This window comes from Lepidochelys olivacea (assembly GCF_965140295.1).
Source record: "Lepidochelys olivacea isolate rLepOli2 genome assembly, chromosome: 5".
NCBI classification, from domain to species: domain Eukaryota; kingdom Metazoa; phylum Chordata; order Testudines; family Cheloniidae; genus Lepidochelys; species Lepidochelys olivacea.
Window position 1 is genome coordinate 42572249 of NC_140415.1, and position 21639 is coordinate 42593887.

General features: G+C 38.2%; 1 protein-coding gene across 3 annotated transcripts in view; it reads left to right on the forward strand.

Annotated features, from left to right (window-relative positions):
* Positions 1-21639, forward strand: part of NLN (neurolysin) — a 62062-nt gene that overhangs the window by 13678 nt on the left and 26745 nt on the right. For all 3 annotated transcript variants that reach the window (XM_084627814.1, XM_084627812.1, XM_084627813.1), the window contains exons 2-6: positions 7481-7737; positions 10520-10668; positions 13750-13857; positions 15343-15445; positions 19742-19902. In XM_084627814.1, the coding sequence (XP_084483940.1) occupies positions 7509-7737; positions 10520-10668; positions 13750-13857; positions 15343-15445; positions 19742-19902 (750 nt within the window). In that variant the 5' untranslated portion in view covers positions 7481-7508. The remainder of the gene's footprint in view (positions 1-7480; positions 7738-10519; positions 10669-13749; positions 13858-15342; positions 15446-19741; positions 19903-21639) is intronic.

Genomic DNA, 21639 nt, shown 5'->3' on the forward strand with positions numbered 1-21639 from the left:
TTGTCTCTGTCTGAGGGCTTGGAGCCAATGCAGTTGTATCGTAGAGCTTGGCTGTAGAATACAGACTAACATGGCTGCTACTCTGAAAATAGTTTTACATTCATTCTCATGTTGTTTTGTCTCTCTTTCATAAACTGTTAACTTTCTAGAAAGAAATTAGACATATTTAGAAGATCACCTCTGTAATTTATATATTATTTGTACAATTCTGTCATCCTTAACTCTAAACACACAAAAATCTAGTTTAAATTATTTTATTTACTTTTTTACCTGGTCATTTTAACAACTCCAATTAACTGGTTTTATGTGTATGTTAAAGGGCCCACAAAGCGCATCAGGGAACTATCACTGCTAACAGCTAAAGATGATCTCCTTTATCTCAGATGGCAAAAACATTCATTTTTGGAGCTGAGGAACCAGGGTTTTCGTCTCAGCATTGTATATGTGTATATGTGAAATATATATCAGTTACCTGCAGCCCATTGATTCTTTGTGCCATATGGCTTTATTTTATAATTAGGGCATTGGAGTATTTGAGAATTCATATTTATTTACAATTTTATGTAGACACTTGAGACGAAATCCTGGGCATTTGGAAAAGCCCCCATTGACTTCAGTGGGGCCAGGATTTCACCCATAGTGCATTTTTTATTTACATTTTACTTTACATATACTCACTGTGATCTAAGATGACATAACATATTCTCTGGTTGACTGAGAGAGACCTCAGGAAGGGCAGTTACAAAATGTGTTTAAATAGTTCATTGAGGTACAGCCTTTAGTGGCTGTGTCACTAGAAGTTATATTATAGTTCTTTGTCAAGAAACTTAAAGAAATCAGTGACCCATGTTGTTAGAAAGATACACTGATCAGTTCAAACCTTTCTGGAGCATTGTCCTCTCTACCAGCCCATACAAATGGTTACTTTCTATATTGGGGTGGCCAGCCTGAGAAGGAGCCAGAATTTACCAATGTACATTGCCAAAGAGCCACTGTAATACGTCAGCAGCCCCACCAATCAGCGCCTCCCCCTCAGGATGATCAGACAGCAAGTGTGAAAAATCGGGACGGGGTGGGGGATAATAGGAGTCTGTATAAGAAAAAGACCCCAAAACTGGGACTGTCCCTATAAAATCGGGACATCTGGTCACCCTACTCCCCCTCCCTCCCTGCACCTCCCAATCAGCTGTTTCATGGGGTTCAGGAGGCTGGCGGGGGAGGGAGGGGGAAGGCATGGCAGGTTAGGGGGAGGGGCGGGAAGGGATGGAGTAGGGGCAGGGCCTGTGGCAGAGCCAGAGGTTGAGCAGTGAGCACCTCCCAGCACATTGGAAAGTTGGCGCCTGTAACTCCAGCCCTATGCCTATACAAGGAGCCACATATTAACTTCCGAAGAGCAGCATGTGGCTCCGGAACCACAGGTTGGCCACCCATGTTCTATACCATCAGCTGGAGATTGGAGCAATCAGAGTCGTCACTACTCCAATACCAGATGGTTGCTATTTAGCATTTCTCATTTGTTTTCTGTCTCCAACAGATGTAAACATCCACTTGCTGGCAGTTATAATAATTAGTGCTAGGCTACAGATTTTATTTTTTTATTACTCAAAGCTGCTGTCTAATGTAATGAGAGAGTTAGGTCACCAGTTCCACCCTGGAAATTAAAAGTAGTGCTTGTCAGTCTTCTGGATCCAGCATTCAAGCCCTCGAGGGGAGATCCAAGTAATTCTATAGCCATTTAAACCTCTTGCCCAGTGATTAATTCAGAATTTATCACTAATTGCTGTTTTAGTTACTATTTCAGTGGTTATTCTTGAAAAATATATTTGCTCAGTGACATAGCTGAAACGTATTTTATCTGTGTGCATTTCTAAAGTGCTTAACTCCATAGTATCTCAGCATTGTATGTGGACTACAGAAAGCTCCATCTGAGTACGTTCCATCTGGAGATGTTAATTTCACATGGTGGTCTTTGTTTAGTTGTCAGCTCTTACCTTTGTGCATGTTGCTTGGTTTTTCTTCCCTTCTGCTTCATTTATTTGGAAAACACTTGGTGTAGAGAGAATTCTTTCTCTGTGACCTTAAGAAGGTGGAATTTGCACTCTTCCTTATTTTCTTTGCATGGGTTTTCTAGAGCCTTGAGCTTGCTGTTAAGAAGATGCACTTCCAGCTCCTTCTACTCTATATTGGACTCTTTTAGTCACAATGTGCAGGTGATTCTAGTGGCCGTAGCAGGGCCCAGAAAGAGAGATGGTCCTTGAGATTACAGCTTTTTATCCTTTAAGGGATTTGTAGGTTAATTTACAACCTTGAAATGGACCCGCTAATGTTGGAATGGGGAGCCAGTGTAGATGGCAGAGCACCAGTGTACAGTACTGTACGCTTTTGTTTGTCATTTTCAGGATGGGCTGCTACCTTCTTATCTAGACTCGTATAGAAAGAGTTTCAGTGGTCCAGCACAGAAATCATAGAATCATAGAATATCAGGGTTGGAAGGGACCTCAGGAGGTCATCTCGTCCAACCCCCTGCTCAAAAGCAGGACCCATCCCCAATTAAATCATCCCAGCCAGGGCTTTTTCAAGCCTGACCTTAAAAACTTCTAAGGAAGGAGATTCCACCACCTCCCTAGGCAACGCATTCCAGTGTTTCACCACCCTCCTAGTGAAAAAGTTTTTCCTAATATCCAACCTAAACCTCCCCCACTGCAACTTGAGACCATTACTCCTTGTCCTGTCCTCTTCCACCACTGAGAATAGTCTAGAACCATCCTCTCTGGAACTACCTCTCAGGTAGTTGAAAGCAGCTATCAAATCCCCCCTCTTTCTTCTCTTCCGCAGACTAAACAATCCCAGTTCCCTCAGCCTCTCCTCATAACTCATGTGTTCCAGACCCCTAATCATTTTTGTTGCCCTTCGCTGGACTCTCTCCAATTTATCCACATCCTTCTTGTAGTGTAGAAATGACTAATGCCTCAACCTTTGATGTAAGTTATTGTCAGAGAGGAATAAACAAAATTATCTTGCTAGCCAGAGGTGGAAGAAGGACTGTTGCTATCTAAGTGTTCAGGGTCAGTAATCAGAGTAACAGCCATATTAGGAGCTGTAGCTCACGAAAGCTTATGCTCAAATAAATTGGTTAGTCTCTAAGGTGCCACAAGTACTCCTTTTCTTTTTTCAGGGTCAGTAATGACTATAGTAGGACCTATGGCTGATCCACTCTCTTGACTATGAGTGGACAAATGCCTTCAGCTGAGAGAAAGCTGGTGATGATAAGCTGCCCGTAGAACTGTTTTCCTCTTCTGGTTCTCATCACTTTGGTCTTTCCTAGATTCAGCTTGAGCCAGCTCTTCTTTATCCATGTGTCAGAGTCAGCAAGTCTCTAACATATGGGCATTATCACAGCTCTGATTGTCCACATCTCTATGTGCTGGTAGAGGAAAAATAAACCGCATAGAATCATAGAATATCAGGATTGGAAGGGACCTCAGGAGGTCATCTAGTCCAACCCCCTGCTCAAAGCAGGACCAATCCCCAATTAAATCATCCCAGCCAGGGCTTTGTCAAGCCTGACCTTAAAAACTTCTAAGGAAGGAGATTCTACCACCTCCCTAGGTAACGCATTCCAGTGTTTCACCACCCTCCTAGTGAAAAAGTTTTTCCTAATATCCAACCTAAACCTCCCCCACTGCAACTTGAGACCATTACTCCTTGTCCTGTCCTCTTCTACCACTGAGAATAGTCTAGAACCATCCTCTCTGGAACCACCTCTCAGGTAGTTGAAAGCAGCTATCAAATCCCCCCTCATTCTTCTCTTCTGCAGACTAAACAATCCCAGTTCCCTCAGCCTCTTCTCATAAGTCATGTGTTCCAGACCCCAAATCGTTTTTGTTGCCCTTCGCTGGACTCTCTCCAATTTATCCACATCCTTCTTGTAGTGTGGGGCCCAAAACTGGACACAATACTCCAGATGAGGCCTTACCAATGTCGAATAGAGGGGGATGATCACATCCCTCGATCTGCTCGCTATGCCCCTACTTATACATCCCAAAATGCCATTGGCCTTCTTGGCATCAAGAACACACTGCTGACTCATATCCAGCTTCTCGTCCACTGTCACCCCTAGGTCCTTTTCCGCAGAACTGCTGCCTAGCCATTCAGTCCCTAGTCTGTAGCTGTACAACTGCTGCCTAGCCATTCAGTCCCTAGTCTGTAGCTGTGCAGTCCCTAGTCTCTTGTTTGAGCTGTGATGAATAAACCATGTTCACTAGGAAAAATTAGTCTTCCATTACTACATTTGGGTAAGAATGATGTTCCTTATTTATATCTGTACAAAATAACTGACTTAGTCTAGTTGTAGAATCTTTCAGCTACAAAGGTGTAACCTTAAAATGGAAGCCTTTCACCCATGCCCTTTTCAAACTGCTTGCATAGTCACCATTTTTCATCCAGGCCACCTACACACTACATTATTATGCTAAATTTTATGAGCATTTATATATGTACCAAACTGGTTTTGATACTCCCCAAATAGCTATTAGCACAACTGTCGTGATTGCTATTAAATAATCAACATGTACCATGAATTGGTATCTGTTAGTAAATGTCACCGTGTAATAGTGACCACTTTACACTTGCACATTTTAAAAAAAACTTTAATTATATCTGGGTATTAGTTTGTGCAATTAACATATCAACACATACGGTCTTCCTTCGTACCATAATTTATTTGACTTCATTAGCAGGAGTTAAAAAATATTTTAATTACAAAGCCATGCCATAGAACAATCAGCTTAGTAAATGCAAAGGTTTTAAATCTCCTAGTTGCTTTGTAATCACAATTACCTGAAGATGTGGGTTAGTCCTACTAAGCTAGTCTTCTGTCAGGCAAATCTTGCTTCTCAAGGGCAAACTGGCTTTGAGTTGCTCTCAGTTATCTCTTTCTGCTACTTCTGCTCAACTTGTGATTGTGTGCACAGGGTCAACATTGTGGTAGAACAGAATGGGTTTCTCTTTTGGCTCTTTTGTTTCCAGTAAATCTGCATCTCATTGTTTGACTTGGTCACAGTTTGTCTGTATGCAATGTTGTAGCTGTGTTGGTCCCAGGATATGATAGAAACAAGGTGGGTGAAATAGTATCTTTTATTGGACCAACTTCTGTAGGTGAGGGAGGCAAGCTTTTGAGCTTACACAGAACTCTTCTTCAGGTCAGCTCTTTTTCAGTAGAGCTCTGTGTAAGCTCAATAACTTGCCTCTCTCACACACAGAAGTTGGTACAATAAAGTATATTACCTCATCCATCTTGTCTCTACAATTTGTCTGGTCCAGCTAAATTTTTTCACTCCCAAGGTCAGTTCCCCCTCAAACTTTGGCTTTGGTTCTCTGCTCCAGAATATCGCCTCTTGCAAATCCTTGTCTCTGGTTCTTCCATACTTATGGCTTAGTGCTTGCTTTACCAGGCATACTTCATTCTCACTATCTGTTAGATACTAATGTAAGGTTATGCAAAATATATGTCCATATTTATGTATTTATAGATAGATATTAACTCTGGGTTTAAGTTGGACATGAGGATTCTGAGTTTTCCTATTAATACACTGCTATGAATTTTCAGATTACCCCTGTAAAGAATCCTACAGAGTATGATCAAATCTGTGTTCACAAAACAGCACCTCTCCCAATGGAGCTGGAAGCAGCTGCTTAATTAAACTGATGAGACTCACTCAGCTCCTAGTTAGTTTCACTCTTCTACTTCTGATGCAGCTGGGATGTATGTAGGTGTGATTCCCCACTGTCCTGGAGGTGCTCTGGGTGAAAAAAAAGATTAACATGGAAGGAGAGAGATGAGACAAAAACAGGAGGGTCAAAGAAGGGGAAGAGATATGGGGGAAAGAATTGACAGAGCATCTAAAGGAAAGCAAGATTTTGAAGAGCAAAATATAGTGCATGCGTGGTCACGCTGTACAGAGCAAAGTGGCGTCCTCCATACAGTAGGGATTGCCACAACCCCAGTAAGCTCAGTTTGAGGACCACTGAACTAGAGGGAGGGTTGCTGTGGTACGGGGCTTTGATGTGTGTGTGTGCAGTGGTGCAGGGAGAATGGGATGAGTGCTGAAAAATAGTGATAAGTGAGTGAGTAGATTCAAGAATGGGGCATGGACCAAAACAAAGCATGGAAAAGCAAATAGATGCACAGAAAACAAAAGGAAAGGAAGAGCATGGAAGAAATTGTGGGGTATGGCAATAATGACAATCATTTGCTCTTTATAGCACTTGTCATTGGTTGATCTCAAAGTGCTTAACAAAGGAGTTCAGTGTCATTATCCCATTTTACAGATATGGAAACTGAGAGAGGTAAAGTGATTGTCCCAAGGTCACCCAATTGGCCAGTTGCAGAGGTGGGAATAGAACCCAGGTCTCCTGAGTCCCAATTTGGTAGGCTATTCCGCAGGTCATAAATGTGTGACATGCAATGAAAGGAGAAAAAGACACAGATTCCTGGGTATGATTGGGAGCAAAGGAAGGTCAATAACTAAATTTTAGGGGTGACATTTTATTTCTTCCTATATTTTGGTGATTCAACAGAAACTCAGAAAAAACACCTCCCACTGAAATTCTGAAATTGCCCCCTCTGCCATTAAACCCCTGAAAAATGGCTGAATCATAGCTTTGTGTGTGCATTGTCGTAATGGTTAGTGAAAAGGCAGCTGTCCATCCCAGCACTGTAGGGGGTCTCTTGTAAACTTTTCTGCCTAACCAAGTCTGTAATACAGTTGAGTACTTTAATTAGAGTTATTAACTGAACCCAAAGGTTATTTATAGATATGAGAAACCTTCATGCCTTTTCCAGGCACAGAGCAAAACCCTATGAAATACTCATATAAGATCTGCAACAGTTAAAAGAGTACATTTTGAAGCAGGAGGCTATGAGATAATTTGCTCTCATGGCCTGGAACACAGCAGACATTCAATGCAAGTATAAAATTATCCATTTTAATTTACACTTCCATGTTTTTGCCATTTTGTTTATGTTGCATGTAACTACTAGCCTTCATAACCTAGCTTTCGCTGTATATTCTCTTTTCCTTGTCTCAAAATACAAAACACTATTGTCTGTTTCCATGGAGTTTCAGTAACTGGTGTTTTGAATAACAACTCAATCCTCTAAGAAAAAACTGTTTTGTCTATTTTTGCTGAACCAAAAGGTTTTATCTCTGTTTTTGCATACATATTAGATGGCACTCCCTCAATCTAGTGGGGGGGGAAGGGCAGACATCTGAATTATTTTAAAATACAGATTTATTTAATTAAAAGTACAACTGTTTAGGGTCCTGAAGAGGAAAGGCTAGACCTAAAAAGGAATATGTTCTTGTTTCTAAAAATACTGTTTAATATAAAAAAGTAATGTTTTTTTAAAATAATACACAATAGACTTTTTGCTTCAATTTAGATTCTTAATCTCCAAAATTCATTTTTAAAATTTCAGAGCTGGTGGTCCAAGTCTTTTACTGAGAATGACATTAGGAACAGAAATTACTACCCATCTCCAGGCCTCTTCATATGCAGCATCAGACCGAAACTTTTTGAAATGGGACCTGTCACCAGAGCAAATCAGAACAAGGACAGATGATCTGATCATGAAAACAAAGCAAGTGTATGACAATGTTGGAATGCTTAATTTTGAAAAAGTAACATATGAGAACACTATGCAGGCTCTGGCCGACATAGAAGTGGAGTATACAAGTGAGTATGTGGAATCTAATACCTTCCTTTTCTGAATTCGTCCTATCCACACAGCAGAGTTCGGGAAGCAATGCAGCAAAAGCAGTTACCACCTGTGAGTCTGATCTGTGCCCTTCATGGCTAGAGAAAGTAGAAATCTCAAAAGTGATATCCATTCATATTCATTTTTGACCTGGCCATTAAAGACATGGCAAGGGTTAGCAAGACTATGCTGGTATTACTTCACTCATTTCTCTCAGACTACATTGAGAGAGTCATGATGGGCATATACTCCTCCACTTTCAAAGTCCTCACCTGTGAAATCTGAGTGACCCATCCTATTCTTGTCAGTGACTGCATGGAGCCACTTGGTGGCACTGTGCAACAGCATGGACTAAAATGTCTGCAGTATACATATGAAATCCAGCTTTACAATTACTTTCACATCTTATATAAAAAGCACTTTCCTTCAGCCATTTGGGGGCCTGTTTGAGACCAGTATCTGAAGTCAAATCACGTGACTAATGTGATGCTAGTCGGGGGAGGGAAGCATTTCAGAGAACTCATGTCCTAACATCTTCCTCCAGTGAGGGCATCTGCTCTGTGTTAAGTCTGCAATCTTACCCTTCTCTTGACACTTCACAGATTCTGTGCACCAAATAATCATGACTATGGTTATTATATCCTTTTCCTATTATAGCTGGCAAGGAGACTGTCTTGAACAATCTTAATCCAAACAGCCTCCTGTCAGGTTCAGATTTAGCCACAGTGATGATCAGTGATCCATGCATTCATGACCTCCAGCCTGAATTATTGTGGCTCTCTGTGTGTAGGAATAAAACTACCAGGCTTAAGTTAAAAATAAAAGTAAATAAATAAATAAAATAAAAAGCTACTGTTTGGTTCAGAACACAGCAGCAATCTGCCCAGCTGCAGAGGCTGTGAAGAGTACATATCACTCCAGTGCTCTTCTCTCTTCCCTGGGTCCTATCAGAATACTAGTTCAGATTTAAGCTTTGGTTACCAATCTTCAAAGCTCTACATGGAACTAGTCTCACTTTCCTGAGGGATCACTCATGGTATGTGATAATGACCTCTCTCAACAGCAGCATTCCATTAGAACCTTAAGAACATAAGAACGGCCATAGTGGGTCAGACCAAAGGTCCGTCTAGCTCAGTATCCTGTCTTCCAAAAGTAGCTAATGCCAGGTGCCCCAGAGGGAATGAACAGAACAGGTAATCATCAAGTGATCCATCTCCCATCGCCCATTCCCAGCTTCTGGCAAACAGAGGCTAGGGATACTATGCCTGTCCATACTGGATAATAGCCATTGGTGGACCTATCCTTCATGAACTTATTTAGTTCTTTTTTGAACCCTGTTATAGTCTTGACCTTCACAACATCCTCTGGCAAGGAGTTCCGCAGTTGACTGTGCATTGTGTGGAAAAAATACTTCCTTTTGTTTGTTTTAATTCTGCTGCCTATTAACCTTGGAACCGTCAGTCTTGAACATTATACTCACATGAGCAGGGGAGAGAGCTTTCCCAGTAACTGGCCCATGTACCTGGAACTCATTCTCAGAAAAGACCCAGATGACCACAAACCTCAGGAGCTTCAGAGCAAAATGTAAAACTCACTACTTCATTTGAACCATCTTACCATAACACCAGCAAAACAAATAAAGTTCAGGCCCTACAGACTGGAGGAGAGGGCAAACCACATGTGTATCTGCATCCCATAATTTTGAGAGACAGACAAGATACCACAGTCTTTGGTTGTGTATTGTGTCTTAGTTTTTCACAAAGCTTTTTAGGTGCATCTTAAAATCTGTAACCAACTAATCTTTAGAACCTTCATCTGCTAGTAATATGAACGGTCTCTCAGGACAAAAAGTATTTGTTACACTTTTGTGTAAAATGTTTGAACAAAGCGTAACATGCAGGACATTAGCACTTTTTTAAAAGGGAAAACTATAACTAGATTTAATCAAGTCCAAGTTAATTAATCCAGCTAGTCATTTCAACTACTTTTTTAATTATAGGACCTATGTTCATGTTTGTTATTAATACAGGGGCACGACAGCATTGCTGAGAATTTAGTTTATTTTCATTTCCATTCAAAATTGTTACTCAGCCTGTGATCTCTGATAGTCCAAAATAATCACACATCATCTCCCTCAGTTTTCTTATTGCTTGCTTTTATTAGTAATAAACAGACTTGGTCATATCTGTATTTTCTCCTGCCAATTTTTGAATAATTTGAGGGAGAATTGTAAAGATTCAAAACTTGCTATTTCCAAGATTCTAGAGAGAGAATCTGTGACAACCATTAAAAATAATTTATTTAAAAATACCTACTTTCTGTACTTTTAAAAGATTCATCTCATTTCAAAGCATACAATTACTCCAGTGCTTTAAATATATCTGTATTAAACTTTTACTAACTCAAAATTGACCTTGTGGAACGATTAAAGTGGGGACATTTGCAAGGGCAGTTGGGCTTTTATAATATACACCATCAGTGAAATATGCATTTGTTCTAATGCATCTGTTGCTGCTGTGTATATAATTGTATTGGTTCATTTTTTACATAATCCGTGATCCATTCATTATCTGTAAATCCTAATCAGTGGTTGCTTCAGGTATCTGTTTATATAAGTTTATTTCTGAAAGCTTGTGTAAAAACTAAAAACAACGATTTATTAAATAACTTGTCTATTCCTAGGAAGTTCCTCATCTTGAAAAAAATTAACATGGACTGACTGCATTGTAAGTGTTTTAAAATGTATTTTTATTTTAACAGTGGAAAGAAGCATGCTGGATTTCCCGCAGCATGTCTCATCCAACAAAGATGTACGCTCAGCAAGCACAGAAGCTGACAAAAGACTTTCTTATTTTGATGTGGAGATGAGCATGAGAGAAGATGTGTTTCAGAGGATTGTTTATTTGCAGGTAAATGACAATGAAGATAACTAAATAAAAATAAAAATAACTGGTAGAGGAATATGTAAGGTGCCACCAGTGAAATTTTTTTCCCAATAAATAGTACATGCTGTGTTTTTCAGTATCCCTATCACTTCATTAATCTCAATCACTGTTAAATCCACTATCCACTGAATAGACCTGTAGTGTATGTGTTACATGAGGGCCTCATTTAAATTCTCTTGCTTCAAAAACCTAAGGATTTTACTTAAAGAAAACCTTTACCAGGTAGAAACCTTGGGAAAAAGGTGCACTCTCTCACGTCCATATTTGGCTGCCAGATAAGCTTGTGCACACACTCGTTCACTGTTTCTTACTTCATTGGAATTAGGAATGACTACATTTTTTTGTTGTTTAAATTATTCTAGAAGTCAATAATGCTGATGCAAACAAAATACTTGGTTTACTACTGTCTACTAGCCCCTTTTAAAGTGTTTTCATAGACTGCCTCATCCTCCAAGTAAGCACCATCATAAGTGTTACACTTTAATTAAGTATATATTATTAATTGTGTAATTCAAACTAAACCAAGAATAATTAAAATTTACTGTGATGGCCTCACTTTTCTTACTCCCCCAAATGTATGAAGTAGTATTTGTTTATCATTCTTCAGATGGGTAATTTTAAAATATTTAAGCAAATAATTTAGTATGAATAATTGTAACATTTTCATCTGTCCCTCCTCCAAATGTGAAATTTGTGTCTATTAAACAATTGTGCTTACTTGTGATTAATTAATTGTGATTAATGTGTCTGTTGTTCCACATAGCTGATAAAACACTGGAACCACTGGCTGCTGGAGTCGTTTCTGTGCTGTATTGTAAAAACCTTGCTTTTTGTAATACGAACTGGAAATCTTGATATTTGCAGTGAGATCTGAAAAGAGCATTTTATAATTTCCCCCATTATCTTTTATTGCCATGCTTTCCAAGAATGTTTTCCACCATTTGCTTTCCCTTATTTGGCTATTTCCACATTGTTTATGTGAGAAGCTCCTGATATTTTACAGCCCCACTATAGACTATTTTGTTCATTTTTGTGTGTATTGGCAGCTAGTGTTTCTTATTATCTTTCACTTTTTTACATATCTCATATGCTGAATTAAAGAAGTTTGATATGTGTTTACTGTTTTATGTGATTTTATGTTATGTACGTTATGTGTATGTGCACCTTGTGGGCTCTGCTGTAATACAAATAATATTTTTTCATATTTATAGGCATTTCTAGCAGTCACTTGTGAAAACCAAATATAAATATCTACAATAATTACTGTTGGTCAACAGAATTCTTTCATATTCACCTTGGTATTCTTTCTATTTAATTTCCCCTTGTGACGATATTCGGCATTTACATCTATTTCAGAATACTATAGTGTTTCTAATTTCTTTTTGTTAATCCTTTAAATTAGTTTGAGGGTTTCCCCCCTTCATTTAAACAGTACAACAATATGCAGATATTTCTTAATCATCTATTTAACACTGATATGTGACCTGGGCTAAGATCTCAGATCTGAATACTCCTAAAATTCACAGTGTCTGGGAGAAGATCATTTTTGGTGGAGGACATTAGGCTGTGTAATTTGCTTCCACCAAGGCCAGGCTGAATCTTGCCACTTCTAGATTATGATGCATGACTTCTCTGCTCTTGTAAGTTGTTGCCTCAGCTGCACCTGGAGAATGACTTTTCCAAGGAGAGTTTCTAACAGAAAACATAGTAGCCATTTTAATAAGCCAGCCTCGTTTATTTCAATGTAGTATTTCTGTCAAGTTAGGGTTTCCATGGAATTTTCAGGGCTAAAGCATGGATTCTTAATTTAAACATCATGAGCCTGTTTAGGGCCAGGTTAACAATACAGTGGAAACAGGGCCCCTCAGACTCGTACATTATTTATTATGGTAGTATCCCATGAAAAGTTGGATGTTCAAACATAACATCTAGGATCTCCTAGATCTCTCTGACCCCAGGCCCATTTTTACCCCTTAAAATGCAGGCCTGAGTCTGCTAAAGTTATTTACCATGCTTATGTTACTTCCTAAATCATTCTTATACATCCTCCTCCACCAATGGTTTTTGAAAATGAGGGGGTTTTTTTATGTCTAATCAAATAAAAAAGCTTTTTCCAAATATTAAGGAAAAATTCCATCCTAGGCTTATGTGGTAGATGTATACTGCAGCTCTCCTTCTACAGGAAATTTTTACTCCAGTGATTTAAACCCTTGAATATAGGTGTTTATAATAGATTTTTAATATTAATGTGTCTGATGAAGCGATAACATTAAGCCTAGTCATTCCTAACAACTGCACACGGGCATGCTGAAGAATGTTATCAAACTTCCCCACCCACACATCCTTAGAAAACTCAGCATGGTTTAAACAGTTGCTACTACCCTCGTTTCCAATATTCCACATAGTCTCCTTTTTTTAGTTCTCCTTAAAGACTTGTTCACATAATGCGTGGACTATTATGGTGGTTCAAAAATGAAATTAAAAATTATATTATGTAAATATCAGCAAAGGGACATTTAAAAAGCAATTATCCTTAATTCTGAAAAACTCAGAATAATCATGTACGGTAAAGTACTCAAACTTAGAACCTCTGTCACAAAACTTGTACATCAGAGAAACATTGGGTGAGGTGAAGTATCATTAATAATGAGAAGTTTAAAATTCACACCATAACACATTAAGTCCATGATTGCTGTAAAGTCTTACACCATTGCTTATTTTTAAACACATGACTAGACTACTTAAAGTGAAAGGGATTATTCATGTCCATGAAATTAGGCATGTGCACAAGTGTTTGCAGGATGGGGCATTAGACATCTTCAAGGCAGCCATAGTGATATTTCAGTTTAAAAGTGTGTTTTAAGAGGTGGTTGATAGAGTGAAAGTGAGTTAAGAAAAAAATCCCACATGGGGCCTAACAAATTCAATATGGAATTCTGTAACTTTTGTCATTCATTTTAATTGTAGTAAGAGAACTGTATCCCTTTACACATTGGAATACTCCTGTTTTTTCTTCTCATCATCTTCCATTTAATATAATTTCAGCAAACATGTGATCTTGGACATCTGAAGCCTGAAGCTAAGCGATACTTAGAGAAGACAGTTAAAATGGGGAAAAGGAATGGACTCCATCTTCCCAAAGAAGTACAGAATGTGAGTATGGATTTCCTATATTTATAATATGAAGAAAGTATGGTTTCACTGCTATGAAGAATTTCTTAAGTGTATATTTTTGCTTATATACTCAGGTCTCAGTTAAGTGCTGCTTTGAGGCCATCCTTACTCTTACAGACTAAGGTAATGATGGTAATTTGTACAAGACAAAGAAATACAAAATAAAAGATTTTAAAATAAGCCCAAGATTTTTGAAAGTGGGTAATGATTTTGAATTCCTGAATTTTTGAGTAACTAACTTGAGACAACTTAAAAGGAGCCTGATTATCAGAAAGTGGAAGGCAGCACTCCCTAAAAATGCGGCATCTGTAGGACATCCAAAATTGAGCACCCAAAAATTGAAGAGCTCTCTGGAAGCTTGAAAGCTTGTCTCTTTCACCAACAGAAGTAGTCCAATAAAAGATATTACTTCACCCACCTTGTCTCACTATTTAACAGCACAGGCTTGTGAACCTGAAGTGGCCCTCTGCCTTTCCCCGATAATTGCTCCCAATGCAAATCCTTCAATCGACAGGAGCTTAAATCTTGGTTATGCATATTTATATTATGTTAAGGTTCCTGATGCCTCTAGAAGATCATTAGAAACTATATGTAAGGAGACTGTTGGTGGCTCAGAGTGAAGTAAAATCTTGACTATTGTTAAAATCTAACCAGCAGCAGAAACAAATGAATCACAATGTATACAAACTTTATGTATGTAAATTTGGCAGTAAGGAGCCAGAACACCCCAGAAGTCAGCCTGATATGTCAAAAATATTTTGCTCATCCAATTTCTTGTGTTTAAGAAAAGATTTTGGAATGCTGTTATCTTTCATAGATGTTCTTTTCTTTCTGCCATATATTTAAAGGTCCCAAACTAATCTAGGAGCTCTTTAACTTTTCAGCAGCTTGTTGACACACCTTTGTTGTGTCTGCTCCTTTTAGAGCCATCTACCAGTTATCTTTAGGACAGCAATTCCCACTGAAATACAACAGAAAATTTTATTTAAAATTAAATTTAGACTTTTATTTTGAGAGAGAGGGAGAGAGAGGAACTAAGTGTTAATACATAAAACTACTTTAGCGCATTATTGACATCAATGGTTCTCAATCTATGATCCTTGAATCCCTGGGGGTCCCGTGGACTATGTCTAAGGGATCCACAAAAGACGTAGACTGAAAACTGACTGAACAGAATTCAGCTATATATACAGACAATATATTTCCAAAGGGTCCACACCTCCATTAGAAATTTCCAAAGGGGGTCACACCTCCATTCAAAACTTTTTAGGGGTCTGCAAATGAAAAAAGATTGAGAACCACTGATTTCTATGATAAATCCCTTGTGAGTTAAGAAAATATACTTCTAACATGTTTGGGGTAAAAGAAAATCTTAGAGAAAGTTAAATTATTTTTACATGTAGGGCAGCAATGGGTAGTTACAATTTTGGTTTTTGATGGTCAGTTTAATTTATATTCAATTAGGAAATAAAGACCATGAAGAAAAAATCGAGTGAGCTGTGTATAGACTTCAACAAAAACCTCAATGAGGAAAACACATTTCTCATGTTTTCTAAGGATGAACTTCGTGAGTACTGTATTTCTCTTTCTTTAGAACTGCAGTTAAATTTCAGGAATCTTTTTTGTGCAGCTCTTAGATAGGGTTCAATTGTCATACAGTATCTAGGAAATGAAATTGTAACACTGTTACAGCTTGTACTGGTTTCCTATCCTTCTCCAAATCCAACTCAGGATTGCCTTTGTGTAATTAAAAATTCTTCATGGACTTGTGCCACCTAATCTCTCAGGACTCTTCCCATCTTTGCCTTTCCCCTCACATCTCCACCATTGGGCATCACACTCCATTTGTAGTGTTCCATCTATCTAAAACACTTTTCTGCTGTTCAGGAAGTTAAGCTACTTCCCTGATTTAAATATTCCTTTAAAGCCTTCATTTTCAGTTTACCATATGATTCTCTGTAAAGGATTTGGTGATCACTCTGTCAAATGTATTTTATGAGTTTAATAAAATTAGAGATTTTTAAAACTATCATCTGTTTTTAAATGGGATTATCTTGTTAAACATATTTCTGCTTCTCATAAGTGAGGTGTTCATAATTTTAATATTATTTGATTTGATTAAAAAAAGTAAATTAACAATTAACCGTAACATTTAGGGCTTTATTTCGTAGAGGAGTTTTTAAATTAAGATCTGGAGGAAAGCCGAGAGGTACATAAAGTAAAAATCATAAATGAATCAAATACCATAAAATCTCTATGATCAAATTCCATGCTTGAATAACAAGAGGATAGCAGTAGGAACATACTACCAACCACCTGACCAGGATGGTGAAGGTGATTGTGAAATGGTCTAGGAGATTAGAGGGGCTACAAAAATGAATAATGAAGGGGGATTTCAAGCATCACCATATTGATTGAATACATGTTACCTCAGGATGGGATGCAGAGATAAAATTTCTAGGCACCATTAATGACCTGGAACCCATAAAGTCCTGGAACCCGTAAGGGGAGAGGCAATTTTTGATATAGTCCAAAGTGGGGCACAGAATCTGGTCCAAGATGTGGATGCTGCTGAACTACTCAATAATAGCGACCCAACTATAATTAAATTTATGTGGGGGAAAAAATACCAAAGAAGCCCCCCACAGTAGCATTTCCCTTCAAAAAGGTGAACTTCACAAAAATGAGGAAGCTACTTACATGGAAATTGAAAGGAACACAAATAAGAGTGGAATACTGACAAGCTGCATGGAAACTAGTTAAAACCAGCATAATGGGGGTCAAACGAAAGGTATATCCCAAATAAAAACAAAACAAAACAGTAAGAGGAGCAGAAAAATGCCAGTGTTTCTAAACAGCACAATGTAAGTGTATGTTAAAGGCATCCTTTAAAAATTGAAAGTCAAACTGTACTAAGGAAAATAGAAAGGAGCATAAACTCTTGCAAGTGAAGTGTAAAAGTATAATTAGGCAGGCTGTCAAGGTTCCTTCCCCACTCTGAACTCTAGGGTACAGATGTGGGGACCTGCATGAAAGACCCCCTAAGCTTATTCTTAACAGCTTAGGTTAAAAACTTCCCCAAGGTACAAACTTTGCCTTGTCCTTGAACGCTATGTTGCCACCACCAAGCTTGTTAAATAAAGAACAGGGAAAGAGCTCACTTGGAGACCTCTTCCCCCAAAATATCCCCCCAAGCCGTACACCCCCTTTCCTGGGGAAGGCTTGATTAAAAATCCTCACCAATTTGTACAGGTGAACACAGATGCAAACCCTTGGATCTTAAGAACAATGAAAAATCAATCAGGTTCTTAAAAGAAGAATTTTAATGAAAGAAAAGGTAAAAGAATCACCTCTGTAAAATCAGGATGGTAAATACCTTACAGGGTAATCAGATTCAAAACATACAGAATCGCTCTAGGCAAAACCTTAAATTACAAAAAGACACAAAAACAGGAATATACATTCCACCCAGCGCAGCTTATTTTACCAGCCATTAAACAAAAGGAAATCTAACGCATTTCTAGCTAGACTACTTACTAACTAACAGAAGTTCTGAGCCTGCATTTCTGATCTGTCCCCGGCAAAAGCATTACGCAGACAGACAGATCCTTTGTCTTCCGCCCCCCCCCCTCCAGATTTGAAAGTATCTTGTCTCCTCATTGGTCATTTTGGTCAGGTGCCAGCGAGGTTATTTTAGCTTCTTAACCATTTACAGGTGAAAAGGTTTTGCCTCTGGCCAGGAGGGATTTTATAGCACTGTATACAGGCAGGTGGTTACCCGTCCCTTTATTTTTATGACACATGCCAAAAAAGAATTTGAAGAATAACTAGCAAAAGACACAAAAACTAACAGCAAAACTTTTTTTAAGTACATCAGAAACAAGAAGCCTGACAGTGACTGTGGCCACTGAATGATCAAGGTGCTAACAGGGCACCCAAGAAGACAGGGCCATTTCAGAGAAGCTAAATGAATTCTTTTTATTTGTCTTCACTGCAGAGAATGTGAGGGAGATTCCCACACATGAGCCATTCTTTTTAGGTGACAAATCTGAGGACCTATTTCAGATTTAGGTGTCAGCGGAGGAGGTTTTGGAATAAACTGATAATATAAACAGTAATAAGTCACTAGGACCAGATGGTATTCACCTAAGAGTTCTGAAGGAACTTAAATATGAAATTGCAGTTCTACTAATTATGGCATGTAACCTATCACTTAAATCAGTCTCTGTACCAGATGACTGGAGGATAATTAATGTAACATCAATTTTTTTTCTTTTTAAGAAGGCTCCAGAGGCAATCCTGGCTATTACAGGCTGGTAAACCTAACTTCAATACCAAGCAAACTGATTGAAACCATAGTAATGAACAGAATTATCAGACACACAGACAAAAGTTATGTTGGAGAAGAGTCAGCATGGTTTTTGTAAAGGGAAATCATGCCTCACTAATCTCTCAAAATTTTCTGAGAGTGTCAACCAGCATGATGACAAGGGTAGTCCAGTTGTTATAGTGCGCTTAGACTTTCAGAAAGCCTTTGACAAGGTCCCACACCGAAGGCTCTTAAACAAAGTAAGAAGCCATAGGTTAAGGAGGGTCCTCTCATGGATTGGTAACTGGTTAAAAGATAAGAAACAAAGGGTAGGAATTAATGGTCAGTTTTCACAATGGAAAGTGGTAAACAGTGGGGTCCCCCAAGGATATATATTGGCTCCAGTGCTGTTCAACATATTCATAAATGATCTGCAAAAAGAGGTGAACAGTAAGGTGGCAGAGTTTGCAGACAACACAAAATTATTCAAGATAGTCCAAAGCTGACTGTGAAGAATTACAAAAGGCTCTCACAAAACTGGCGACAAAATGGCAGATGAAATTCACTGTTAAGTGCAAAGTAATGCACATTGGAAAACATAATCCCAACTATTTATTCAAAATGATGGGATCTAAATTAGCTGTTACCACTCAAGAAAGATCTTGGAGTCATTGTAGATAGTTCATCTGCTCAATGTGCAGCAGCAGTCCAAAAAGCTAACCATGTGAGGAACCAGTAGGAAAAGGATAGATGATAAAACAGAAATACCACAGTGTCACTAAATAAATCCACGGTGTGCCCACACCTTGATTACTGTATGCAGTTCTGGCCACCCCATCTCAAAAAAGATGTATTAAAATTTGGAAAAGGTACAGAGAACCACAACAAAAATTATTAGGGGTCTGGAACAGCTTCCAGATGAGTAGAGATTAAAAAGACTGGGACTGTTGAATGTATTAAAGAGACAACTAAGCGGGGGGATGTGATAGTCTATAAAAATCATGAATGGTGTTGAGAAAGTGAATAAGGAAGTCCTATTTTCCTCTTCTGATAAGACAAGAGCAAGGGGTCACTCAATGAAATTAATAGACAGTAAGTTTAAAACAAACGTAAGGAAGTACTTCTTCACACAGTGCACAGTCAACCTGTGGAACTTGTTGCCTGGGGATGTTGTGAAGGCCAAAAAAAATTATATAAGTTAATGGAGGATAAGTCCATCAATGGCTAATAGCCAAGATGGTCAGGGATGTAACCGGATGCTCAGGGTGTCTGTAAACGTCAGACTTCCAGAAGTTGGGACTGGCTGACATGGAATGAATCACTTGATGAATTGCCCTGTTCTGTTCAGTCCCTCTAAGCATATGGCACTGGCCATTTTCAGAAGACAGGGTTCTGCGCTATATGAACAGTTAATATGTTTCTTATATTAAACTGGTCTGTAGTAAAACAAATGAATTACTGTTTTATGCACTAAACATTGTTCATTGTTAATTTTTAAAAAGAATTTATATTTGAAAAATCGTTTTTTTGAATGTTGTTGTTTATATTCCACAGAAGCCCTTCCTGATGACTTTATTAATAGTTTAGAGAAGACTGAAAAGAACAAGTATAAAGTTACCTTAAAGTATCCCCACTATTTTTCTGTCATGAAAAAGTGCTGCATTCCAGAAACAAGACGAAAAATGGAAACTGCCTTTAACACAAGATGCAAGGAGGTACATCAGATATTTAATTTATGAATTTCTAAGTGTGGCTAGTAATGGTAGTAGATAAAAAATGTATTATTCAACAGGTACTTTAGAATTTCTAATGATGAAATTCAATACAATTAATAAAAGAAGGCCATAACTGGCTATTTGAGTGTAGATCATTTTTACACAAAAATCAGTCCGGGTCTGTCTGCTGCTTCCATTCACTCACTGTCTGAAGAATCTTCTTGGACAGCACTGTTAAGAATTTATTTTAAGCAGTAAATTCTACCCAGTTAGGTTTTACTACCTTTTCCCCTTTCCAAACAACTGTATGTTTAAGTAAACGCATAATTACTGTGCACATTGAAAAGTCTGTAAAACCTGTCACAAGGTTTTAAAATAAATAGTGCCCATATCTAAATGAATTGATCTCCCAGCTACTTAGTTTATCCAAGTAGTACTTAGTTTATCCAAGCCCACGAAATATACTCTAATACAGTCATGCTAATCTTAGTGATCCATAGAGATTTTAGTTTTTTATAAATATGCCAGCATCTCCAACAAAAAGATACTTCTGTAACTAATCTTTCTAAATGTTAATTTAATCAGGTTAATAAATTCTTGAGGTAAAAGTGCAGAAAATATATGGCAACTCATCACATTTTTGTTTTATACTTTCATAATAAATTCTTACCTCGTGTCCTGGAAAACATGGTTTGGAGATTTATTTACCAATAGGATCAAATTACTTCTTTAAAGTGCTGTTTGGTAGGTAGAAATATTTGCATAACATGCAACATTAATAAACCACCTTACAAGTAAACTGCTTTTTCTTTCTCTGTTCCAGTAAGCTAGTTCATCTTTTCCATACAGTCACGATTTAGTCCCTGACTAAGATTTTTTTCTCTCTCCTATGATTCAAATTTGATTAAAATATCTTAGTTTGCTTTCATGCTAATCTCTCCTTTTTGAAGCCTGCAGGCTTGTAATTGTTTTCCACTTTGCTCTCACGATAAACATGAAACCATAGAAGATTGTGCTTCAGTCTTTTCAGTATTCCTGATCTTATAAAAGGAACCACACTTGAAAAAGGAGTGTTATGTGGCAGTACGTAGTATAGTAGCATAGTGTGTCTACTCTCTGTACTTGAATATATCTTTTATTAACACAAATGTGAGCTATTGTAGATATGTTTCAAGGAAAGAATAAGACTTTGTTGCTGCCAATATTCATCAATACTCAAACCTTTACACAACATTATATTTGCAGGAAAAAATTGTGATAGAGAAGATCTTATTTTCTAGAACAAATTCTCCTATATTTGCAGTTGAGATCCCGCCCATCAACATAATTTTAGTATTAGGCACTGTGCTCCTGGAGATAGAGGCTAGACGCTAGCACTCACTCACTACTGGTCTGTGGATGAGGATTCTTAAGTGGGTTCCTGCTGAGGGGGCCCTAAAGATCCTGGTTCAATGCCAAGTCTCTCATTAAGACTCTTTATATTGCTCTGGCAGTGTAAATGGCCAGTAAATTGGGCAATGAATTTATGCTCACTTTATGGTCCCTTTGCCCTAGTAGAACAGTGAAAAAAGCCCTTTGTGTAAATAGGAATCAGGCTCTAAAACTTGGCATTGAACCTGGATCTAGACCTCAGTTTCTCCTTCCACAGACAAGCAGTGAGTGGGAATGCTCGGAGGCACTTTATACTGCCAATTAAAGGACAGAAGTAGTGAGCTCCAGAGTGAGTCCAGCTAAATA